The 27,353-nt window shown below is 44.7% G+C and overlaps 1 protein-coding gene across 2 annotated transcripts in view; it reads right to left on the bottom strand.

Moving 5' to 3' along the window:
• SLC35F3 (solute carrier family 35 member F3) overlaps positions 1-27,353 on the bottom strand; it is a 188,452-nt gene that overhangs the window by 26,156 nt on the left and 134,943 nt on the right. For both annotated transcript variants that reach the window (XM_063329024.1, XM_063329025.1), the window contains one exon: positions 26,364-26,688. In XM_063329024.1, coding sequence (XP_063185094.1) covers positions 26,364-26,688 — 325 coding nt within the window. The remainder of the gene's footprint in view (positions 1-26,363; positions 26,689-27,353) is intronic.

Consider the following 27,353-nt stretch of genomic DNA (forward strand, 5'->3'; position numbering starts at 1 on the left):
CTGGTTGAAGATGTCCCTGCTTACTGCAGGGGGGTTGGACTAGATGACCTTTAAAGGTCCCTTCCAACCCAACACGATTCTCTGATTCTATGACCTTAAAGATCATCTAGTTCCACCCCCCCTGCCATAGGCAGGGACATGTCCCACTAGACCAAGTTTCTCAAAGCCCCATCCAACTTCACCTTGAACACTTTGAGAGATGGAGCATCCACAGCTTCCCCGGGCAACCTGTTCTAGTGTCTCACCACCCTCAGAGTAAAGAATTTCTTCCTTATATCTAATCTAAATCTACCCTCTTTCTGTTTAAAACCACTACCCCTTGTCCTGCTGCTACACTTCCTGATGAAAGAGTCCCTCTCTGTTTTTGCTGTAGGCCCCCTTTAGGTACTGGAAGGCTGCTATAAGGTCTCCCTGGAGCCTTCTCTTCTCCATGCTGAACAACCCTAAATAATTGGCATTATACAAATAAAATGTAATACTCTGGCTATATGCAAGCCCCAAATACCCACAGACCAGGCAGACATCACACTGGGACACAGGGATGAGCTTTTTAGTTATGCTCAAAGACTGCTTCATGGAGCAGGTAATTATTGAGCCCATGAGGAGATGCAACCCTTGACTTAGTCTGGTGTAGCATGCAGGATCGGCCTTAAGTCTTAGTCAGAGCCCACCAGAGCAGTGGCCAGGAGGCACTCAGACCAGATATTTTCCCTCTGCAGCAGCAGTGGCCGAAGCTGGAACGGCCAGTTAGGGGAACGAAAGCTTCACAGGAGGCTGGGGATTACTGGTGTGCCTATGGTGGGAGCAGAGGGCTGGTTCCTGCTACTTTTGGGGCAAGGCTGGACGACGAACGAGAGGGGACTGGCCTATTTGCACAGCAGGGTGTGAGGGAGGGAGGTTACGTCAGGACCTGACGTCCTGCCCAAACGGAGTAAAGAGAAAGACGCACCAGCTCCAACAGCGCCAGGTAAAGCCAGGCGCGGGCAGAGTGTGCAGAGCACTGAGCGAGCTGTATCGGAGCTAACGATGATCCTTACGGAGTCATGGAACAAACTGACAAAACGAGCAGCAGCAAGTTGCCAGACAGTACTTACCCAAGAGCTCAAAAAAGCCCAACAGTGAAATGCGGAATTCCTAACAGGGATCTGTACCTTTGCCCTTAAAACTGCCTTCCTGCCCAAAGCAAATACCACATCAATTCTTTAGATCTAATAAGCGTAGCGATTGTGGCTGGCCATCCATTTTGAAGGTGACCATTGCTTGGTTAAAGACTGCACCACATCACCTCGTCCTCCTGGATTCACCAAGCAGCGATGAGGACAGGGAAGGCCCCATTCAAGGAGCACGTGGACACAGCTGGGATGTTCCTGCCCCTTGCAAGTACTTCCAGCCCAGCAGACTGTAGTGAGCCCGACTCCAGCAGGACCATTCCTGCTTAAACCACACACCTAATGGCTGCCATCTTCAAAAGCAGGACACCGACTGAGTGCTAATGAGTTCAGGCGTTCCTGAGCATTTCCCAGTGCACCAGTCAGGCAGAAGTGGCCTAGGGTGGCTGGGTCTCCAGAGGGATTGCTCCTCTGGAGGCTCTTGCTCCTCACTTTTATGGTGTGCAGACAAAATTCAAACCCCACAGGACTCGGCTCCGCAGCTGCTGCCAGGTGCCAGCACCTGAAGGAAAGCCTCTGGCCTCTGCAGGCCCAGCTCTCCCCTGGGCAGGGATCAGCACAGCGCAGCCCCGCTCCGGCATGCCCCAGCATCCCTAGCGCATCCCGGTTTTTGGGAAGGGCACCCCAGCTGTCAGAGGAGGTGCCTCAGGGCCTCTTCCCTCACACAACAGGGCTGAGGAGCAGGGGATGTGTCCGGGGTGGCCCGGGGGATCCACTGGCACCAAAGTCACACCTAACTTGTGTTCTACATGGCCCAGGCTGTCACATGAACGTGTTTTTAATGTTACCCAAGCAGATTTAGGCAATTCCCCGTAAGTGCCAGCAGTTTGGAGAGGCACTCAAGTCATGTTACAACTCCTCAGTTACTGCACAGATGAAAAGTCTCCCAGGGAAAGCGCTGGAAAGGGCCTTGGGAGGATGAATTCATGGTCCATGGTGACGGTCTATCACAATTTCCCCATGTGAGCGTGGCTGAGCCACCCAGCCAGCCTGTCCCCCCTTGTCTCGGCCGCGGGGCCAGGGGGTACAGGCTCCCTGTTATTTCCCAGGGCTGTGCTGAGGTAAATGCAGGCGAGCATTTGTGCGGCACTCAGCGTGTGGTGAGGGACAGCATATACAAACTAAGGCAGAGAAAACCTAAACATCAGGCTCTCAAGGCTTTCACTGCCGGAGTCAACATCGTCACTGTTCTCCGTCATCATCCAAAATTTCCATTGACGTCAGTGGATGTTCTGGGTGCGAAAGGCCTGCAGAGTCTGAAACTGTGCAGCGATCGCTTGCGGATACCTTAAGCTTGGCCTGATGTGATTTATATCCGGCTTGCACTCTTCAGCTGTGACCTGAACCACTTACTACTTTTTGGAATAGTCAAAATGAAACTTTCAGGAGAAGCTGGCCAGCTGGCCTCTTGTGAATTGGATTTTTGTAGCGGTTGGTATAGGCAGACAAAAAAGCATGTAAGAATAAAATGCTTTTATAATAGTTGATGTCTTGGCTTCTGGAAATAGAGGGGTTTCAGATCTGCTGATTTAGAAGCACAGTGCTGACAGGAGGGGGAACAGTGATGTTGTGTCTTAGGAGAGGGAAGGCGCAAGACAAGAGGCAACACAAGGAGAAGGAATGTCTCAGTGGTAACACTGGCTACACAAACACCCTGAGACAGCTATTACTGAAACCCATATACATGTTGGAACACACATATATATATATATGTAGAATACACATACACACATAGACTCACATGCGCATTTACTTTGGACCTTTATGCCTATGGATTCTCACAAAGGCTCCGCATGGAGATACGGTTCCAGCTGGGCAAAGCCCTGCCAGCCCTTCTCACTGGTGATGCCAGCCTTAGGATGTGTGCATAAACTATTGGCTCAGGAAATCCTCACTCTGTAGCAGCATCAAGCTGTAATACAGAAAACGAGGGAAATAAATCAACCTCACAGCCTAAATACTAATTGTTCAGCACCGTGACAGGATGCTGGGACAGCTGGGAACAGGAAGGCATGTGAGTCAGGAGATAGCGAAAGGGACACCATCAACTTGGCAGCTAGTCAACGAAAAGAAAGTAAGTTATACAAAAAAGAAAGCCAAATCTCGCTGACATAACAGAGAAGCTGATATTTACGACACACAAATTGCCCCTAGGTGCATTAAATAAACCCGGATATAGAAAGGAAATAATCTTTTCTAAATACTTGTATTTGTGGTCATTTTTAGAGTACCTTGTATCAAGAACAGGTGAATCTTTTCTGTTTGAAGCTTGTTTGCCTTTTTAATCGCTCTGCTGATGTCCATTTAACACAAAACCAGAGCACTCTGCCCCGTACTCCCTTACTCTCTGGCCTTCAGCAATGTCATCCCAAGCACGCGCGCAGCAGCACAGCAGGGAGGGGAGCGAGTCCTGAACAACCCGTGGAAGTGGAGTGAGGAGGTCTCAAGACACTGTGATGGGGGTAGATGCTACCCTCATCCCAGAGCCTGATTTAACAGCACCCTTCAGAGCGCAGCGATCTTTGAAAAGCAGCGTGTGAGAGATTGACTCGGCAGTCTTACGTCACTTGAAGCGAAGGAGTACAGCCGATGAGTTTGGTGCCAAAAGGGTGGTGTTATAAAATATCATGTACAGCACTTCTGAGATTCGTACTTCCAAACAGTTTTACTTGTTTTGACCTTTCCCCCAATAGGCTAGTCCTTCAGAAAACATGTTCTACAATATGTTGCTGTTGCCGTCTGCATTAATTTTGTGCAAGCCCTTAGTATAAATTGTAAAAACAGAGTGATATGTCACACAAATTGAATGGCTTCTCTCTGCGTTACTGCAACATTTAGGTCTCTCAAGTGGCATACAATAACTGAAAATGGCTTGGAAATCAACTACCTGTTCTCCAAGAGAAATATGTGATTTTTGGCTCCCCCTATAAGCACTTTCTTGTTTGAAAAGTAAATAGGCAAAGTCAAAAATACTGACACCCACTGTGTTTTTAGAGAGGGATTGGATAGCACAGAAATGGAGCCATAGCAGCTGAAACTACAAGAGACTGTGCTCATGAAGAGTTAGGTAGATATAGCTCCAGTGAAGAGCTGTGGGAACTCGTGTGGTTGGGATCTTTGAGGACGTGCTCTACAAATGTTGGTCAAAAAGTTGTAAATTTTTATTTTCATTCAATTTTCAGTGAAACAAAACGCTTATCCGCTGAAACAGAAGCTTCTGAAGAAGGGTACAGGTTAAAAAACCTTATAAAAATACTGAAAGAGGTTTTGAATTTGTTTCATTTGATTATTTTAAGTGAAATCTGTCTTTTTATTTAAAAATGAGCATTCCCTAAATCTATAGTGGAAAATAATGGAAGTGAACCAAATCAGCAGCAAATATTAAAATAGAATAGCCAAGAACATATTTTCGTTTCCCATGTGTGGATGGATGCTCTTGGATTTCACCTTTCATCCATTTGGAACAAGATTTCTTTTAAAATTTGAAAATGCCTCCTGGAAAAAGAAAATAATTGCCTCCCCAGTCTATTAATGACCCTTGATATTATCCCTTAACAACTCTTCAACGTGACTGCATAAAAGGCACTGCTGACCCAAGTTTCATAGCCAAGAAAGAACTATGTCTTGAGGTAAGGGAGTTTTCCCTCCATAGCCTTAAAATATAGTTTATAGTTATCTTCATAAATAAGACCCATAGGAGGAAATATTAAAAGACACCACAAACCTGACTCTGCTAGAGAGATCATGCACATGCCAGTTCAGGAGCCTTGTCTCTAAGGAATTTTCTCCTCCTTGCTTTTCAGAGTTACAAAGTCATCTGTAAAATTACAGGCAGTATTACATGAGGATCCTATGTAAAAGCAAAACTTTCTCTGAAGATTTGGAGTCTCTGAAGACATGGAGTACAGAGCATCAACTTAATTTCCCTTCTGAGCACCAGAGGCAGGTCCAGAGGATGGACGCAAGCCACATTTGTCTTTCAGTCTTGCACTCTAAGGGGTGTGCATCCTCATAGTTCTTCTCTCAACCTTTGCCTCTCCTCTGCTGAAGCCAGCAGCCTCCGTTTCCAAAGGAGCTACGGCCCCTTCTCTCCCTGAAAGCTGTCATTTGCATGGGAGAAAGTGCTGCCTATGGGCTGGATATGTGTAGGGAGTAAAAAGGTGTCTCCAGAGATCTGCCATTTGCAGCCACATATCCGTACGCATCTTCTCTGGGATGGGGGCTGTGAGAGAGGAGAGCTACAAAGCAGTCCATTAGAGAGCAACAGATGCAGATGTCCCCCAGCTGTGGCAGGAATGACAAACTCCAGCAGAGCCTTGCCTGCTGATGTGAACTTGGAATCCAGAAATGGGAGAAGCAGTGAACAAGTACCCCAAATTCAAAGAGTTGCAGTGACCCGGTATGCATATTGTTGCATGGGACAGATCAGGTCTTTAAAACCAGTGTCAGCTACCAAGGCTATTAAATCTTACGCTCATCTGAATTCCAGACTGGTGTACCTTTACTTGCCTCCCCAGTTCCTACTGGAAGTGTGGAGTGGCACATATGTGGGTCACCCTTGTGGCCCCACTGTTGGCTATTAGAGCAGCCACATTTGGTGCTGACTTTTCTTCCAGCTGCTCTCAATGTCCTACTCTGGACTTTTCAGCCAACATCCTCGTTAGAGACAAAACAAGAACACAAATACCTAATGGGATTATTAGCCCTCAATTGCTTCATTCAGAATGAAGTAAAGCAAGCGTGATATTAAAAAGAAGAGAGAAGAAATATAAGGGGGGAGAGAGAGATCAGATAGAAACCTATTCATTCTACAAGTAAACAAAGAGATTATAGCACTGAGGTGATTATGCTGCTTAGAGGTTCTGAGAAAATGAGATCTATTTGAAGTCCCTGAAAAGAGCAGAAATGAGAAGACTGGTGAGAGATACTCAGGAACTGAAGGAAGCAGAACTTAAGGAGGTTTCAGATTTGCCGAATTTAAAAAACAGAGTCAAAGTTGAGATGGTGAAGCAAAACAGTGCTTGTGACTAAAAATTGCTGGAAGCCGTGAGCGCCCCTCTGAATGGGACGCTAGCTATTATTTATGTGTTTGGGTGGGATACGTAGCTGTTCTTTGGAGACCAGAAAGAAATTTGCTTTGAATCTGAAGCATTCCACTGATACTGTGCTTCAGAGTGCTGATCTGTGGGTTTTAAATTATTTATAGGAAATATTTCATATTTTTAAGGTTTTACTCTTACATGATAAGAGATGGTGGAGCATCTAAAATCTCTGGCCAGAGTCTGGTGCCACAGAATTCAGAAAATACAAAGCAGTAGGGTCTTGTCATTACCATGCATGTGTGTGTGTGGGGGAATGTCAGTGTGGTTTGGATCATGCTGTTACAGCACACACTGCTCTCCTTCCTAGTGACATTTTTTATGTACTTGTTCTTTCTCTTTTATATTTTTATTGCCTACTAAATGGTTTCTTTTGGCTCTGCTTTGTGTGATCCTCAGTGCAAAGAAAACAGTTGTTCTGTTCAGAGAAGCATTTTGAAAACTGCCCTGATGAGGAGTGAGCCGGTGCCTCGCTAGCATCTCATGTGCCATCCCCATCTTGGCTGTGAATCCACAAATCAGGCCTTCAACCCAGTCATCACTGAAGGTACTGATCTCCTGTGAAAGACTGGCAACCAGTCACAGTTCACTTATCTGCAACAGTAATAACACAGGAACTTTTCGGAACAAGATGCATAACTCCTGAGTTAATGAACTGGAGAACCCATCTGCCGGTCCAAATGCTGTACTCCTGTCTTCAGCATCAAAACTATTGAAATAATAATACAGCATCAGCCTTCCCCTCTGCCCGGTCTGTGTCAGTGATGCATTCACTCAGAGGTGCCTGCGAAGGGATGGACCCGGACCACACAGGAATTACCAGCCTGGGTCCAGCCAAGCCCTGTCCTGTCTCCACAGCTGCCAGCGGTGGAGGCACTGGGGACATGGCACACATGAAGAAATCCTTCCCCTGGGACACCCTGCCACTTTCTTGTCTTTCTCTCCCTGCCCTTCTGCTTCACCCACCTTGGATGCATTAGCAGTGCACCCTCACTCAGCCTGTAAGACAAGTGTAGCTCCCTGCAGTTCATGAGCAGTAAGAATTAATTACCATGTCATTAATTAAAGCTCTCTGAACCACTTAGGTGTAAGTGCAGAACCAAAGTACAACTCTATTGTAATTGACAGAACGATACAAACCACTGTGATAAGCTCCTGATCAGCTGCTCAGCTCAGCTTGGTTTTTGCCAGCCTTGGGGAGCGTGCTGCTTGTGCCTGCTCTGCCAGCCGGCCCCGTCGAGTTGGGGACCTCTTCCTGTGGCAAGGAATCACCCATATGGCGTGCCATGATGGGATTCACTAGGATGACATGTTTGGAGAGAAAACAGTACCACTACTTTCTGGGAATTAGCATAGCAGACAGAGGAAGAGTCAGGATTAATCCAGAGTGGAGATACACTGTCTAGTGAGAGCACCTGGAGGACTTGCGAGATGTTTAAGTGGCAGAGACTGACTGCTGACAGTAAACTTGAGGTGACTCAGGAACACGGTATCTGGATTTGTCTCAGAAATCTGACTGTGACATTTTAAACTGCCAAATGAAAATGACAGCTTTTACCCTGGATTTCCCTTAATCGGACTAGATCATGCATTTCATGCTAGAAATGTTCTGACCATTATCTGCTTCTGTGTTTATTACATTTTGATGTGCCTCTGGTAATGGCTTTAATAAAGTGCCTGGAACAGAGCCTGCTAAAGAGTTTTCTTACATTTAGATGCTCAGATACCATGTGATTGACTGTAGCACAGATGAACATCCTTTTACGATAGAAGATTTCTAAAATAAAACATAAGAATTTCAGGAAAGACCCTCACCTGCCATAACCTGCTTTAGAGTCTTTACAAAAGTAATTTCTGTTCTTTGACTATTTTTGGCTATAGGAATCAAGCTCCTTTTAAGCTACATCAGCAAAGCGTGCGGCACATCCATTTTTACAGCACCCACTTTTGGCTGAAATCAAATAGCTCTGTGACATGCAGCTGCAGTTTACGGCATCTTCCTGGATTTAATGGGTAGAGGGAGTGTGGGACTGTGATCTTCTGAGCGAGACGGTAAGGGCTGTGCAATGAGCCTTGCTCCTGCTTTCTGGTTCTGAAATCCGAGCTGCAGTGAGGAGAGCCAAGTATTTGCCAGATACGAAATTAGCGGGTTCATTTGTCTTCCACCTTCCACTCCTGTGACATGCTTATTCCTTCCTTCATTTTGGAAAATGACCTTGTGATCCGTACTTCCAGGATCACACTCTGCTTCCAGAGCAGCTGCACCGACAGCAGTGAAAAATCTGCTCCCTGCTATTACAGGGAAAATGCGCCGTTAGGGCAAAAAGCGTGGGGTGTCCTTGCAGCAGGAGTGAGCTCCTGCTGAAACCTTGCAGTTTGCCACCTCGGACAGAAGTGGACTTTATCTAGCCATGATTAATGCCTGCCTTGCGGGCAAGCCTGCTCTGTATTTTTTTTTTTTTTTTTAATAACGGATTTATAAAGCCCGTGACTTAGACTATAATTGTAAAATGGCTTTTCTGGCCCTCTCCCAGATCTGTGGCTCCAGAGGCCAATATCAGAATGTGCTACATAATTTGGATCGGATACCCTTTGGTTGCAGTTATGGTCAGTGCAATTGCAGCCACGCACAATGGATTGCCTGGGAAATGAAAATGGTTGGGTTTATAGCAGACAGCATGCAAGGAGGAGGCACAGCGTTGCTCTGAGAATGGTTAAAAGCAGAGGAGATGAGCATAGTTAGTTGGCCTGTTTCAGTGTGCCTGTGAATCCTTACACATGCATAGCAGGGGGTGTTGAAAAATTTAACAGAATTACTGCTGGGGATGTATCACAGCCTACATATTCTGTAAGCACTTAGCTCAGTTCAGACACAGATTAATTTAACCAGATAACTTGTTGGCGTTATCTCAAAAGCAGGTTTACATCTTTCTAAGACTCTTAAGATTTCTTTCAAGCTTGGATTTCATAAATGTCTTCTGGTTAAGCCAGCCCAGCCATGCTGGGCTCAGTGCTGCAAGCCTTCTGGGGGAGCTTCTCGGTGAGACTTGTCATTTGCCTGCTTCTCACATACGGCTTCCTCTTCCACTGCCATTAATGGGCTTTGGACATCTTATGTTCTGACATGAACAGGGTGAAATTGCAGCATTATGTTGGTAGAAAGCTGATCTTAGGCAGAAGAGGAAACAGACCATTAGAAAATCCTGGGTTTATCCTCATCTATAAGGACATCTGTAGTTATTTCCCTTCCTCTTCGTCTGCCAGGTTGTGCTACTTCATCACACACTGCGTTCCTTAGGTTCATGGTGAGGTCCATGAAGGGGTGAGAAAATCATCCCCCCGATGTCCTCATGCTTCTTCCCAACTTTCCCTCGCAAGATACTGTGGGACCAGAGCCCTCCTCTACAGGGCCCAGAACAGCAGCTGCAGAAGTCAGCGCTCATCACCAGTTAAATGAAAAATAGCCGATTTTAGCAGATATGTGCCTCAAACGCAACTGCGGGCTCTGCGGCACAGGCGTTGGGTTTGTTTCCCTTTTGGAAAAGCACCTAGCACAAGCTGCTGGTGTGGATCAGGATTTGCTGGATGCTCATTTCATACAAATATTAAGCGATAATGATACTTACATGGCTGTGTGAGCTAGGCAAAGAAGACACAGGCTTAGATAATGGAGATTTAATCTAGCATGCACGCTAGGAGAGGAAGGGAATTATAAGTCAATAAATAGAGAACGAAAATACATGAATGAAAAGTTCATCAAGGAAAATGAGTATGGACTTGAGTTAAGCCAGTGCCGAGCATGGGAGAAAGAATGAGACAAAGATGATGACTGAAGTTAAGTCTTCTTAGTGCTCATGGCCTCTGAAGAATGTGTAAGATGATGGGAGCATTAATTAGTTCACTGCATCTCAGTAGCTGAAATAGTTGGTAGGTGGGCTGAGCCATAAACCAAAATATTCCCAGCATGTGAGAGAGGAGCTTCAAGCAGCTTCAAGATTATAGGGGAGAAGAGAGCAAACAATGTAAGTTGCCGAACAGGAAAACATGGAATACCACTACCCTGAAGATACATAGTGGAAAAAAATCCACCTAATCATTCTTGCCGTTTGGTTTTGATGCGAATTTTATTTTATTGCTATGCTCATCCAGTAACAATATATTTAACCTTTTCTCTTCAGGATCAATAGCACACATAGCAACAAGGATGAATATACCAAATTTAGTGTGCACGGTCAATGCATTCTTAAAAGAGAGTTTTCCCTAATTATAATGCGTGAAATCACAAATAAACTATTATTGTACTAACTCCCCATATCCATGTTTACTCATGTTCACTGCCAGAATGGAGTAATTGTGTTTTATGTGAGGCTGTTATTAAAACTTAGCGCATCCCCAGAGATCTTTGAAAACTGAGGTTTACATGCGTTAGGAAATGGCTTGCAATCACATTTAATGTATACGTAAATCATCCTAGGAAGTAAACCAACAGAAACAAATTACTTGGTGTTGATGAGATTCATTAAATTTCTCATGAAGATAATATAAAAAGAATTTGACAAATAATATATAGACGGTACAAATGAGCAAGCTGCAAGGAATTACTGCATTTCTCCACCTTCACACCGAAATCCTAGGAGGATCATATCAAATTAAAAACATAAATTCATATTCAAGTACCTAATGCACTGACTTTTCCAGTGGGCTGAAGACTGTCACCACCCACTGGTTTCAAAAGGAATTATGGGTGATCAAATTTGGATTTAAAAATAGAGGTAGGAAGGTTAAGCACGGTGTCTCTTGCACAGGGCATGAGCCACGGTGGGATTCCAGCCCAGGAGAGTTGAAAAGCCTTGCTCAAGGGGAGTTGTGCATTTTGGAAGTGAGGATAGTATCCGCACACAGCCCTAGAGGAAGGAGCATTTACCACAAGCTAAGGATTTTTTTAAATTTGTAGGTGTATGAAGAAAGAAGAGGGCTGTCAAGGGCAATTGTTTTATACCGAACATGAGTGGGATGCAAAACTGTGCAAATGGAGGCAAGAGCCGCCCGTCCTGCAGCCCGACCCCCCGGCACAGCCGGGGTCTGCCTGGGGTGAGGGCAGCCTGGGGTGGCAGTGGGGGGGCCGATGACAAGCCAGCTGGGGCAACCTGAGCTGCAGGCACCACCGCGCTTGTGGGCAGGCGAGTGATGGGGGTGCCTCAGACCCCCCCTTCCGGGGCTCCAGCTTTGTTTGTCGGGGAAGAAGGGATTTTCGGAGCAGCACCAGGCAGCGCTTGCAGACAGATGCTTGAGAATAAGCAGCCTTCCTGCTGCAGGGAGGCAGGTGTGTGCTCCCCCAGCAAACAAGCTGGGGCCTGATCCTGGAGACTGTGCTTTCCCACTGAGATCCACAGGGTCTCAGTGATACAGGTTGTGCAAGGGGCTTTTTCCACCCCAGTCGAGGGCATGACCCCACATTTACCCTAGAGCTAGCGAGCGCAAAATCTGTGGCTTCATTTTCCTTTCTTTTTCTACAGTTTGTATTTTACAGGAGAGGTCCTGATCTGCAGGACACCGTATGAAGGCTGTCAAAAGTAAACCAGCCTGTTGCCCCTCTGGGATATCCCTGCTCTTGCAGGGTAAAGGGGCTCAGCACGCGTATTCAAGTGGTGCATATATACACATATATACACATGCATACATACATGCGTATGTACACACACCTCCATAGGTACAAAACCATAAGGAGACATTTCCAACAGCTTTCACTACTGGTTCACCACTCCTTCCAACAAAGTCATTATAGTTTCACTACAGTCTTCAGTAAGACTAGAGAATCCAGCAGCAGGACCTCAAAAATGCTACCCAAAATATCCTGACACCTCACGGAGTCTTAGTAACAGAGTCATTCAGAGTCACAGTGTCCTGCGATATCCCTATCCAACCCACTCCCCGATGCACACAGCGCAAAATCTGGCCCATTTTACTGTAACTATGCACTGGGTAAACTGTGTTAAATTTGGCTCTCTCAATACCCCACCTACACAACCAGAATAAAGAGCTTCAGTGGCTGGGCTCAGCCCTTCCTCAAAACTTAAGGCTCTGTGATGAAACTGAGAGAGATGCTACTCAATAAGCTTAAACCCTTGAGAGAGAAAAAAAACTGTACTGAACAGCAGTTCATATTGTTACTAATTTTAGTGTCGCGTCTGAATTTCTTTTCAGATTGTTTCCCGGGAAGAGTGACAAGAGCAACAATGTGGTTTCAGCCTCTGACATGAAACTATTTATTCAGAAACCTGGCGAAGGTGGTGCCTGTTTCGCTACCCTACCGCCTCCTGGATCCCTAGCAGCGAGAGTGCCGCTCCTCCGGCAGGGCACTGTTAGCGCAGTGAAGGGATGCGAAGAACCTCACTGATGCAGGTGGGCAAAGCACCTCCGAGGTGCGCAGGGCTCTGGGTGGCTGGGGATGCCGGCTTAGTTATCTCCTAGGGTTGCTGGCTACTATCCAAGTGCTAGAGAGCTAGTCAGCTTTGCCATGCCCATGCTGGGGCTACCCAAGAGGTACAGCCTGCCAAAATCTCACTGAAGCACCAAGGATTTATGGGCTGAAGAGCTACAGGGTGAGCTGACCATGGGGGAGGGCGGGCGGCTCTTTTGCTGAAGGGATCCCACAGCAGGAACAGCAGCTCCTCCGTTCACGCAGAAAAACCAGTGGCCTGCAGTGGCAGAAAGCAGGTGATCCTGTCATCTAGCTGGAAACATTTTCCATCCCACTGTAAATCATTCGTGCTTGTTTATTCAGTAGTGCTGGGCTAGAATGAGCAGCGCTAGTTGCTGCTCGAGAGCATGGGAGAGGCACGAGACGCGTTGCGAGGACTGTAAGGCAGCTATTAGGAATAGTCCGGCATACTGAGGATGATGGGGACATCAGCATGACTTGTATCAAGTCTAATGGAAAAATCAATTAATTCATTCTCGGAGAAGCGTAAGATAACAAAGTTGCATCAACAAATCTTGTCTGGTCAGTGCTGTTTGCATCTTTAATTGCCAGGAAAAGGGAGTGCACCAGAACATGGGAGCGGCTACAAACCGCATCCCTGTGGACGAGGGACTGACCAGGTAAGCGTGGACTTAAACCAGGACAGGTCTTTCAGCTGTCTGCATTTTGTCAAGCATGGAGGGACCGTGTTCAAACCCTTAGGCGAGCTGAGTCCGTGCTAATGAGCTTATCTGCAGGAGCATGTTAGATCAGCCATGATAAACCTAATTAGGATGGGCTTGCATCTCACCTGCTGCTGCCAGTCCTGCAATATCCTCGGTGTTTTTGTGAGGATGGATCTGCTCATGCTTTACCTCTGAGGGAGAAGAGAGGCTCCTGAGGAGGGGAAGTGTCTGCTGGAAACCACACATAGATGCTTATGCCTGTTTGCAGGATGGGGCACGTGTCTCAGCCCTTTTGTGGATCTGACCCCGTGACAAGCCCTGCCCCTCAGGAAGAAGTGCCATTCAGCATCACTCAAAATCAGTACCGGAACGCCCAAACTCCAGTAATTTAGTTAAGTTCATTATTAAAGACACAGAAAATAACACAAGCAAGGAATCAGTGGGGTTTGCCGATTACTCTCTTTCAGCTTGGTTCATAAATGCTGCTGGGGATCTGGGAGCCAGTTTCAGGTGACTTAACGCTAGTCCAGATTCTCACCGTCACCGACCCCAGAGCTGCGCATACGTGAGGTATTTTTGGTTTGAAAACAGTGTAAATGAATTGAGAGTTTGGCTCGTGGGGTGAGGACTGGATAACATGATGACAGAAGGGCTTTATAAACATTTATTATTCAAAAATCTCTTCTGCAAATGCGAATACGCCTAGGCAATTATCTCACTTTAGCTGCAGATGGGCAATTTTGATGCAATTATTATGCACCTTCAGTACTACAAAGCTTTCAGTGCCATTCCTTTTGAAAACATCTGAATTCAACAGAATGACAAAACTAATGAACTATTGCATCTTTTTCCTGTCAGCTGCGCAACATCTAGTAGGTGCCATCAGCACGCTCCACGCAGAGGACCCGCCTGGTCACGGCTGTTAGCCCAAAGGCATGCTAACGCCCAACGCCTGCTGAAGGCAAACCCATCTGTAGCCTTCAGTAGCCAAGTTACTTGAGGAAGGATGATTTGCTATTGCACATTCGGATCATGACATTAGATTGATTCCAGGATGTTATTTGTCATCTCTCTTTCAAATTTCCCGAATGAGATGTTTCTTACATGTGCCTAAAATCCATGGTTATTTACTGTTCTGCGCTAGACAAAGGCTTTTTGCCTAATGAGACTCCAGATACCAGCAGCATAATAGTGGAAAGTGTCTGAAGCCACACTGACGAAGAGAACAGTTTGTTTTTAGCACAATTGCTATGGAGGAAACACACTTGTCTGCAGTTTCTCGAAAATACTTGTCTCTGGTTTCTTGCAGCAAACATATCCGGGAAGCCAGCTGTTATTTTTTTTTTAAATCCTTAAAACAAAACAAAGTTCGAGAAATATAAAGCAGCAGACAACATTTTGCAACTTGCCAGCCAAAAGTAAGGTCCACAATTAACTATACATATAACTGGTAAGATTTTCAAGAGGAATGTCTTCATTATGACTCCTGTTTACCTAAAAATAAAGCCAATTTGATGCTCACTTTTGAAAAGGTCCCAAGCAAGTATCTTTAGCAGTTTGGTAAATTTTATTTGTACATTCATTCATGTTAAGAAACAAATCTGTTAGCTGTTGCTGGTATGTTCAAATCTTCCCTGGATACTCCCGAGTGACTTGTCTGGACGCCTGTAGTTTGGATGGGTCTGTGGCTGCTGAGCTCTGGAACATCCCACGCTAAGAACCTGCAGCCCACCACAGCAGTCAACACATGAGCAATACTACGCTAAGCACACTGTACGTTAAAATCAAGTAGGATTTACTGATTTAGCTTAGCTCGTAGTACAGCTAAAAGAACTATCTAGTTCATGTGAGTGTTACGTTTTGGCAGAACAGCCCAGAACAGGCCACATTTTCCCCACCAACTGCCATTCCCAAGGACGCACCAACCACTCTTTCAGGCTCCTTTTGTTTTTCAGGCTCCTGACGGCTCAGCTGCACACTGTTAGAAAGCTTTTCCCGTATTTCAATCACCTCACTCACCCTGATGCCACTTAGCTCTTTCCTTACCTTCTCCAAGCCATACATGATTTAGCTGACCTTTATCATATCCCCCTACAGTTATCCTTTTTACGTAATGAAGAGTAAAAGCCACATGGAACTTGGTAAGGCAGAAAATAATGGCATTATAGGAATTACCTGGAACTACAGAAAAGCACGGGTGTGTAAGTTGTTTCCAAAATCTATGAAATCAATAGAGCTCTCTGTTAAATGTTGTAAGACTTTCAGAGGGTTGGCCTTAATTGCTAAAAATTTCATGAGCAAGTGCAGGTCTTCAGGTACGTTAATGGAAGGCACCTGATCATTTGGCCGTATGTCACTGTATCCTCTCTGGGATACTATTTTTCAACATTCAGTTTTTCTACTTCAGTTCTTCAGAATCAAAAGACACTTTCAAAAAACTAACGTGTGGAAGCAGGGTGAATTTCAGCTTGGTCAGAGCCTGAGTTCCCCTCTGAAAGAAGGAAAGATAAAACACATCTAAATAGTTATTAACTTCATACTTTTAATATTCACTAAGCCAGACCCTTCTCCGATAAAAATCAGCATGCTGTCATGGGACTCAGTGGAGCTGTGCCATCTAAGGTCAAGTGCTGACTGGACCCATCGCATTTAATATAGAGAACTTCATGAAATACTGAAAATGATAGGGGAAAACTTGTTTGATTATTAAAAATAAGCTAAGCAGAAACACTGTGTAGTGGGCTAACACAATTATTTTTTTTAAATGTCAAGCTTAATAGAAAATAAATCAAATCCTCAGAGTTTGAATCAACATGTTCTCGCCTGAGGACAGACAAATATTTAAGGTGGCTCTGGCAAAAAAGGGCAAACAGCAGCAGAATGGGTATCATTCATGCCAATGCATTCTGGTACGGGTAATTTTGGGGTATCTAGAGACAGCATAGTAAGAGATGCAATAAAGTACACATACATTTCAATAATAATAGTTATGTCTCATTCGGTGTCTGCAGATCACTAACCACTAAGAAAATAAAAAAGTAGGTATGATGTGGCTCTGCGCTGAGCAGGTTGGACTAGAGACCTCCCTCCCCAGGTCCCCAGCAGCCAGAATTACTCCATGTTTCTATGAGCTAGTGTTCAGGATATCATGGTGAGATGGTCTAACAGCAGCACCATTTGTTAGATGGTGAAAATATCAGACAGCACTAGAGAGCTGTAGTTTCATTTTTATTCTAGGTACTTTTAAGAGGTACTGAAGTAGTGGTGCAATTCTTGCTATTTTCTAGTGTGCTATTTAATAAGAGAACTTTTCACAGCTGAAGAATTATCGTTCCACACTTGGAAATCTATATGTACCCCAGCTGAAAGCATAATAAGCCAGACTAGTGAAGAAAGCTGTAGTTTCAGTGCAGAAAAAGCAAGATACGATTTTCAGCTGGCCTCTACAGTAGATACAGTGAAAGAATTAAGTTTAAAAAATACCCCATAGAATTTTGGTGAAGCAAAACATTTTTTAGATGCAATGCAAGCGCAAATGCCAGATGACATAGAGGAACAGAGTCCTCCTGTAGCGAATGGACCTGGGCTCACAGCATCCAAGGGTGCCCTGTGTTAGCAATGTATTACATGAAGGTTAATACTGCTCTGTCACGGAAGGGATGGTTAATATTTGCATCTGCTGCAAGAGATGGGAGATGCCATCCTCCATGTGAGGCTTCCAGAGGCCCATTCCTGCTGTAGGAGTCTGAACGCTTCACTGAGGCAGTGGAAAGTTTTCAAAGATATGAAGGAAACGTTGCAGCACTCTCTTAAGTGCTCATGAAATAAGCAGCTTCAGTAAATGAGTAAACAGCCCTCCAGCCCCAAAGAGAAGGAACATGATTTATAAATTAAGAAACTACGAGCAACCGACACCAGCTCCACGTGGGGAAGTGCTCAGTTGGAGATACGAGGAACAGGGACCAGATGAGGCGGCCACAGTGGACTTGTTAGTGTAGGCTTGCTGAAGACAAGAGGCCTGAATGATATGGCAATGACTGTACAGCCATAAAGCAAATGAGGTTCTTTCCTTTAAACTTGCTGAGTTTTATCCCTGACCCCAAGGACTGACAGAGACCAAGAAGAAGGTTGTTTCTTTTCTACAGCTAGGCTGAAAAGAAGTGGTCTTCACTAACTGCTACCTAAAGCAGGCAAACAAGACTAAAAAAACAGATTTTGTTTGTCTTCTCCATTTTGGATCGGATTCTCTGGAAGAAAGCTACCATTTGGAAAGGTGTTTTAGCACTGGAAAACAGAAAAATGGTTGTACGTGGGTGTGCAAGTACCTGTCTGCCCATCAGCTCATATCTTACCATTGTTTCCCTCCAAAAAACCGTATGGGTGTTCACAGACAACATTATGTAGCTACTTGACAGGGTTTTCCAATTTATGACGCCCTGCTCGTATACCTATGTTGCTGCCAACCTTCACCTTTGACTATTTCTCTTTTTACCAGCTCTATCTCCGACTAACAAGCAAGGGTGGCCAGGTCCTGGAGACCCAGACTGAAGAGGATCTTCAGCTAGGTACTCGTGCATTTACGTGAGGCTGCCTTTTCATACAAACACAAACCAACCTGGGAAATCTGGACACGGTCCATAACCACTAGGCAGCTGGACAAAAAGGTTTTTTCCACTTCTGTAGCACTGCCAGCCTCTGACACTTCTCACTGTATCATCCGTCTTTATTGAGAGCTGTTAATTATAGCTACGAAGTCTGTTACCATACAGGCACTTTCCTTTTTTAAGCAGCTTTAAAGGTAGCTGCCTTCAAGATATTTTGACACAGATCTGGGCTGAAAAAAAAAAATGCAAAATTCCTTATCACTCCCTCCTGAGGTTTGTTGCTGTTTATGTTGCTGTTGTAAACAACATGGGAGAACCTGTCTAGGATAGTCCACATTTAATGAGTTTGTGCACTGGGTGTCAAGATACGCTTCCTGCCAAAGGACCAGCTACAAACTTTGTCTTCTTTCATGTTATGATGACTGGAAAAACAGCATATCCACGCTCACCTCAGCTTTCTGCTTCTTTCCCCACAGAGTAAACATGACCACACACTCTTTTCCCAGTCCTTTTTCCTCTGCCAGCCATAAAATGCAGTTACTTTTCTGTTTGTGCATGCAGGTCGTGCCTGGAGGCAGGGAAAGGAGGAGGTGACCCCTGAGGTCCCTTCAACCTGACTTCTTCGTTTGCACAGTCTCAGCCAGCGCAGAGGGGTCAGCATAGATAGGATCAGTATAGGTGGATTTGCTCTTGAGATCTCCCGGGAAAAGCCTTTGCAGCGTGGAAGCTTGGCAGCTACTAACCAGAGGAAGAGCCAGTTAATGAAGTGCAGTTTAACTACTGACCAGAGATCGTTCAGTGCTGCAAGACATGACATTTTTCCCAAGCAAAAGCCATCCGTAAACACATTGTTCCATAGCACATGCCCTGTCTGCAGGTAACAAGAACAATTACTTCTCTCTCTAGTCCTTGCCTCAAGCAGCGTTACCTCATAGGAGGCATATAATGTAATTATTTTAGAGCATCTGTTCAAGCCACAGCAGAGAAGACAAAAGTAATGGAACAACAAGACAAAATTACAGGACACCACTTAATTCAATCATCCTTGGAATGATTTTGCAAACCAGGCTCAAGATTAAAGAACATGTCTTTCTCCTGATCAGGCAGGGTAGTGCCCAATTTTTATTCTTGATTAGCATTCCACAAAGGTCCAAAAGCCCAGAAGAGGTGATCCTCAACAGATGAAGGATCTTCAGATTAAGGGAAAGTTTTTCACCGGGCATGAATGTTAAAGCTGTTTCAGAACACCATGGTCTAAATACAAATGCAATCCCCAAGTGTAAACTGGGAGGCTAAATTAGAAAGGAGTGGTTTACTAAAGAAGGAACCACAACTGTTTTCTCACAAAAGCTAAGGCATGAGCTCTCAAAGGCAGTGTTAGCTACCTGAATTGAAAGAATTCTAGCTAGAATAGCTACTTCTATTGAAAGAATTATCAAACTAGTTGAACATAAGTTTAAAGCCATTCTTTTAAAGGTGTTTTCAGGAGATGTAAAAGCTGGGGCAGGTTTAAAAAGGGAGGTAAGCATACAATTGCCACCTTATGTGCCCAAAACCCACATGCAGCTTTGCATTGTGAGAGCTGCCTCCAGAGAAGCTGGGACTCAGGCATTAATAATAGAATCACAGAATCTTCATGGTTGGAAAGGATCTTTGAGATCATCGAGTCTAACCAAACAACCTACAATCTCAGCCACTAGAGCATGCCCTGAAGTGCCACATCTACACGTTTCTTAAACACCTCTAGGGATGGTGACTCAACCACCTCCCTGGGCAGGCTGTTCCAGTGCCTGACCACTCTTTCAGTAAAGTAATTCTTCCTAATATCCAATCTAAACCTCCCCTGCCACAACTTCAGACCATTTCCTCTGGTCCTGTCATTATTCACCTGGGAGAAGAGGCCAACACCCACCTCTCTACAACCTCCTTTCAGGTAGTTGTAGAGGGCAATGAGGTCTCCCCTCAGCCTCCTCTTCTCCAAGCTAAACATGCCCAGCTCCCTCAGCCTCTCCTCATATGACCTGGTCTCCAGCCCCCTCACCAGCCTGGTAGCTCTCCTCTGGACATGCTCCAGCTCTTCAATGTCCCTCTTGTACAGAGGGGCCCAGAACTGAACACAGTACTCGAGGTGAGGCCTCACCAGTGCCGAGTACAGAGGCACGATCACTTCCCTACTCCTGCTGGCCACGCTGTTCCTGATACAAGCCAGAATGCTGTTGGCCTTCTTGGCCACCTGGGCACACTGCTGGCTCATGCTAAGCTGGCCGGCCACTGGCATCCCCAGGTCCTTTTCTGCTGGGCAGCTTTCCAGCCACTCTTCCCCAAGCCTGTGGCATTGCTTGGGGTTGTTGTGACCAAAATGCAGGACCCGGCACTCGGCCTTATTAAACCTCACACAGCTGGCCTTGGCCCATCAATCCAGCCTGTCCAGGTCCCTCTGTAGAGCCTTCCTACCCTCAAGCAGATCAACACTCTCACCTAGTTTGGTGTTGTCTGCAAACTTACTGAGGGTGCACTCAATCCCCTCATCCAGATCATTGATAAAGATATTAAACAAAACCAGCCCCAAAACTGAGCCAAACTAATTTGGGGTCATTCTGCCAGCCACTCACATCATCAGCCCAATGTAGGAACCAAACTCCCATACCATGCTACAAAGAGGAGGAAACCATGATACTAATCTTTAATCACCTAAGAAAACAAGTCTCCCCAAGGAAGCAGCTGAAATGATAATTTATGTGATAATCTGGCAATAATGCAGCACAGCTGTATTATGTCAAGGCAGCAGCAAGAAGCCACTTCCAGAACTCCCATGGGGTAACGCACCCTTAGCCCATGTCCCACAGGGACACGCTTTCCTTTTCAAAAGGAAAGAGACAGCAGCTACCATAGGCTTCATCAGGAAGAGGTAATTATTTAACTTTGAGAAACAGAACTTAACAGCAGCATCACCCTGTGCTCTGAGGCTTGGGCTTCAGCTGAGCTAAGCCCAAATGAATGCTCCATGCCCTAGCTTGATGCTGTACACGCAGCAGGTTGGACATCGGACAGATGCTCACCAGTACTGCCCCTATCACAAACGCCATGTTGTTTCAGCAGAAGGCTTCACTATTACTGCTACATGCTAATAGTACAATTTGGCCTTGTCTTCAGCTAGAACCCCTGGAAGAAAAGCGCAGATTCAGTGAAAACAGTCTGAGAAGTGATACCATGGCCCACCAATGACACACCACCACCAACAGTTCAGACATCTGCAGGAGTGATGTAGATGACCACAAGTATGATAAAGCTCTTGCACAGTATCCACATCTTCTTTTAATTAATTGCTTTGATACCAAGCACAAAGGTAAGTCCTGAAAGACTGCTGCAGAGATCAAACTGATTTAATTTGGAGTTACTCCTGGCTTGTATCTATCTAACTCTGGTAAGAATCAGATGATGTATCTTTTAATTTCAAGGGTCCTTTTTGTTCTTTGGTTGTTGTGGTTTTTTCCCCCCAACAAGCTAATGGGAACTTGAACTGTGAAGTGACTTTATTTTGAGGAACACAAAGTAAATAGATATTATTTTAAGGCTAATGTACTGAATTAGACAAATAGTGTTTATAAACTGAAGTTTTTTGAAAGAAAACATGCTTCATTGGGTGACATTTGCTAAAAACACTTGTATTCATCATGTCCTGATGCCTTCTCGTAGCTTATTTATGACTCCATCAATGCTGTCTGCTCTGGTGGTGAAGCTCCCACCTAAGTAGTAATATAAATCAGGAGGATGCAAAAAGTCGACCACACTGCAACGTTTTAATGCTGCTGGGTAAGAGAGACTCATGAATACAAAATGCTGAAAATCAATAGTAAAAAAGCATTCAGTCATGCCAAATCAGGCTCTGACCTTCTTCCCCCTCAGAGTTCCATCGTGGCCAGGCAGCTGGTTACCAGCCCTGCGTGTCCTGGTTCTCTGCCTGCTGCAGAAGAGGAGGGCAGTGCCCATGGGGCAGGGAGTTGCACTTTCGTATGAGTCAGGATCAAACTAATGGACCAGGCTCTTGGAATTACTGGAGATGCCAGGCTAGAGCCTCGTCTCCTCCATGCTAGCAGAAAATACGTGTGAAACACATTTAGAAACTGGCCTACATTCTCCTGGACATCATGTGAAGCTATGGCACTGGTAATTTCCAGCTACTGAAAAGCTAAGTGTCAATTCTGAGCCCATATGCATATAAAGCAAAAGTGACTCTTGTGAAGTTAATATGTTGGTAAATCAGAGTAAGTGAGATCTATACATTAGTCCTCTACCATCGTTGCCCCCAGTATTTTGGTTCCATTTCAATTAGACTTTGGTGTTACCTGCAACTTTTTCTTTCTTTTCGAAGTAAAATCTTCAAATTCTGAAAGATTAGTGGCAGCTAATTTGGGGGCAGTATAGAGACAAAACTCTGATTCCGTGAAAAAGAACATGTTAAAACATGCTGAAATGTGGTTGTAGATTGGTGTAGATATATGCAACGATTCTTTCCATTCACCCAACACATCAGCTCTAGTCAAGGTTATGGAAGAGATTTAGTTTTAGCTTCTGGTGTTTTCTTTAGCCCTAATGCTTTATGAAATAAAAATCAAGATCTAAATGATAAATAAATAAACAATCACACGAACCATTCTGGAAAGTCCTGCCCTTTCCTTCTCAAAAAGTCATTAGATAAGACTTTACCATGAAAATAAGCAACCTTTCTGAGGTATTCTCCTGCTAAAATGTGAATGCAATCCTCCATTATTCCCCCAGTTGGCACACAGAAAGTAAATCTTTATAAAAGGTGTATTTTGTCCTGCGTATAGATACACAAAGCTAAGCAATATCTTACAGAGATTTTAATTTAATCTTTCATGTAGCCAGGGAGCTTTAAGCTCTAGTGCTTTTAATTTATGTTACCTCATAAATTAATAATGTAGGTATGACGAAGGGTAGCTCATCAGATTAAATGTGTCATTTTATAAAGCCGTTTGGAAGCAAAAAGTATGAAGCCAACATTAAGTAGTCTTAAATGATCCATTAGGTGCATAAATCATTACATGTGTTATTTCTGGACTGGACAGTGGTTGAAATGAATGATAATTTAGTTACAGTAATTTTATTTTAAGCTAGTGAGCACTTGCACAAGAAGTAAGAGAGCGGCGCTGACCCTGGCGTGCTCTTCAGTGGCCTGCCAGAGCTCTCTGCATCACTCCCACGCACGCAGGCCTGTGCCAAGGGTGGGGGGCACCCTCGGGACCAAGCGTGGGACAAGTTCTCCCTGAGCGGTCCACAATTGGGCACAACTCTGGCATTTGATGGAGCTACACAGCGAGCCTAGAGCAGTTTGGATGTGAATGCCTAAGTTTTGGGTTGCTTTGAAGAATGACTCTCTCCCCATGCTGAGGACACAACTGATAGTCTCCTTCAGTTTAAATAGAAAATTCCTTACCATGCAATATGGGTCAATCAGAAATACTTAATACTTTACATTATGGCCTAATACTCAGAATCTTATATAGAAACTGAATAAACCTGCTCTTAAATTTAATGTGCTACTATAAAGCTTTGGTGGCAAATTCATTACAATTATAAGCGCTATAAAACGGGGAAAAAAATCTGTGCAGCTTTAAACTGGTTAGTATCCACAACGGGTATGCTCTTCTGTGAAACTAGAAACATACAATTCATATATATACAGCATAGTGTGTGTATATATATACATACTGTATATGTGTATACATATGCTGTATATGTGCGTATATATATACACTTCTATAATACAATAGGAATTTAAACCCATACTAAACCATATAATCTGTATAGGAGAGACTATATATCTATTCACTGTTTCTACATGTTATGACCCCTCTTTTGTATATTTTTTCCTAATGGTTGCTGTTACATGCTCTCTAGCTGTATGGCGAGGTACCCCAAAGCACTCCCGCTGGCCGAGGCCCCTCGAAGCCGCCCACTGAGGAAGGGGCGGTGGGAAGGCACTGCCTGTGCCGTGGTGAGGGGACGCTGAGCTGCCCAGCCCTGCTGAGGAGGAGGCGGCTGCGCAGGTGTCCTCGGGAAGCGTTGCTGCCAAAAAAATCGTGTGCCTGTGGATTTCAGCAACCTGTGTAGGCAAGATCTGAGAATCCCTTCCTTTACTACCTCACTGCTAAGGTGACTTAGATGTCATATTTCCACCTTCTTCCACTACCACCTTTTCATTTATCTCATCGCAATGCCTGTCAGAGAGCTTACATAGTATATAAAATATAAATGAAGGTGACAGATAAAAGAAGAAGCGAATGATTAAACAAGTTGCTTTTTAGTTTCAGGTCAGAATTATCTTATTTTAACCACCCAGAAGCCTGTGCAATGCCTCCCTTATATGTCCAACTGTGCCTGGCGTGCAAGCTTTCCTGAAGGTGGTAATACCTCAGATAGAGCTGCAAAGGCTCTGTATATGTCTGTCTGTCTCTTTGTCTCTGCGTGTACACGTGATATGCAAAAAACGGGAATAATTAAGAGCCTGGAACTCAACACTTGGATTTTCAGAATCTCAGCCATAATGGAGCAGGCAGATGAACAGTAATTCTTTTTATAGTAATTCTTAGTGCAGGAGCACTGAAAGGTCTCAGTGCAGATAGTGGACATGCTGAAGCAGACACATGGTAAGGGACAGTCCCCCCTCTGAAGGACTGTCTCATCCAAACAAACAGAGAGTACAAGGAAACCAGATGTCTGTAGTGATTTGCTCAAAACCCCAAAACAAATCTGCAGCAAAGCTAGGAATCGAAGCCGTACCTCCAAATGCCCAAGTCTACCCTGACACCAGGAAAAAACTGTAAATTAACCCTATGTGACCTGCTGGTCAGACACACAAACGCATGTTCTTTACTAAGCCTGCAGCAAGCTGACTTGTAATGATGTCCCCCTGCATCCCAAACAGGCTGCAGGGCTTGCACCTGCTCTTCAGCTCAGCCATCATTTAATTAAATGGAAGACATAAAACTACCAACCATATCAATTAACTGCAGCAACAAAGAGTATAATGCTCTGGTTTTAACCCCAGGGACCTGGCGAACCACAACCGCTCACCCCAGAATTCAGCAGTATTTAAAACTATCTGAGAGCAGCTGGAAAGAAAAATACTTAAAAAACAAAGAAACGAAAAGGTAGTTGTTTTGGGCTAGCATTTGTTATTGTTTGTAGATTAAACTGTTGCTTTCTCTAACCTCCATACTTCTGTCATCCCTGAAGCAACCATGAACACTGCAGTGAACACTGAAATTTCTTTATCTGAAGCCCCTAAATGATTTAGAAGATGAAGAGACTGCAACAATGGCTAAGCAGCACAATTTCAGCATTTATAATTTTAACCCTAGTCATCTGAGGTAGAGCATTGCCAGTACCTTGGTTTCTTAGATTTTTTCCTGTAGTGAGTTTCCACCTCGCTGCTGCACAGCTGGAAGCTGAGAAATGTGTACTTCTTACTGTTTACTTTCTCAGCTACTTCATTAAAATGCTGCGAGCCCCACTGTGTAACAGAAGGGGAAAACGTTGTTCACATCCTTCCATGTATTGGGGAAGCTCTCTGACACGGGACATCTTGATGGCTGAGTCATCCCATCTGTCCCAGACACCTCTCAGGCCAAAACGAGATGAGATGAAGGAGCGCTCACCCAGAGGCAGTCCGAGCAGCCAGAGCATCCTCAGCCCCTCAGCGAGGACGGGCACTCAGGGTTTTCCATGAGCGCTTCAGGCTCCGTGGGTTTGGCTTGCCATAAAGACAAGGTGTGCTGAAGACAAAGAGCTGCCTTTGGTTATGACTGTGCTTCCTCCCGGAAATAAACACAACAGCTCGAGTTTAACTGGGATCAGAGCTTGGCCTTTGATGTCAGGGGCATAATGCCAGGAAAATACCGCAATACTTTTTACTCAGCTATTCAAGGCACTGCACTAGTCCTGAGTTTGGACAAGAAAAGCTTACTTAGCTTACTCAGGGATTGCCATAAAAGTCGACTGTGGGTAGAGGAAGAAGGTATTAGTGAAAAAATGATGTTCACTGAGATTTGAACGGAAAACTCTTGAGAAGCAATTGCAGAAAACGTGGACTTTCATTACGTGACTTGTATGTATTGGAAATAAACCCGGATTTCTTATTATTGGAGTGAAATAGTATTAAGAATAATAACATACCACCTAGCACAGGACACAGAGTGAATTCAGAACATCTTTAACAAACCTGAAGAGGAAAGCAAATGCAAGCTTAATTTAACTGGCTGATCTGAGTGAAACGTCCACTAGAAGTAGAGCCACAGGAGAAAAAACAAAAGCTCCCATACCTGTATCTTTGCTTTGGAGACTGCTTTTCAGCTGACTTAAAAACATGTCCAAGATAATACAAAGGAAAGAATAAAAAGTTCCAGTTTGTTGCAAACCACGTTAGAGTGAAGGGTGCATCGAATTTCTTAAAGGTCAGTTTTGCTAGCTGGGTTGAACCCGACCAGGAGGAGCAGACGCCCAGGACCACAGCCACACCCCAGAAAATCTTCTTGACTTGCGTCACGGAGCATTTCCAGCAACAGCGGTTCACCCTTCCACCGCCTTCCGCCCCGGCTTGCATCTGTGCTTCGGCGGGGGCTGGAGACTCCCGGGAGCGCTCATCCCCTGGGGAGAAGAAAAACACAAGGCTTACTAAGGAAATCCAGCCTGCGCTTTAGTTTTCAAATTCTAGGCCCTTCTGAAGTTACGTGGACCTTTGACAGTAAAAAAAAACAACACCCCCACCAGATCTTGCCGCAAAATGTCCTTCGTTTTTAGATCATTGCAAAACCTCTGGTTCAACTGAGGCATAATTACAATGCAAATAATAATTATCACCTCTAGATTTAGGAGCCACTGCGTAAAATGGAAATGAAAATTACATGTTGCTCTGATATATGTAGAAAGGCTTAACACACCACTTAAACTGTTAGGACGCGTAAATGAATGAAAAATATGGCATTGAGTTTAATAAAGCAGCCACGGTGATTACGACAACACTTGGAATTATTATTGTCTCGGAAAGGGCAGAATTGGGCTGCTTATGGAATATGGTGTTTCTCAAAGGAGAGAGGGGACAATGTATTTAATCCTGCAGTTAAGCACGATCACTGCAATGCAAGTAGCACAATTAATACTGAACTTGGATCACCAAGTATTTCAGTGATCCCTAGCAAAACAGCTCTCCTGAGGCTGTAGCCAGATGGCAAAAACGAGACCAACCCACAGGCACTCTGAAGAGCGTTTCAGACTTGGCAACCCTAACTTTTTTTAGCTCGAGTCCTGCACCA

This window comes from Chroicocephalus ridibundus, chromosome 3, assembly GCF_963924245.1.
Source record: "Chroicocephalus ridibundus chromosome 3, bChrRid1.1, whole genome shotgun sequence".
NCBI lineage: Eukaryota > Metazoa > Chordata > Aves > Charadriiformes > Laridae > Chroicocephalus > Chroicocephalus ridibundus.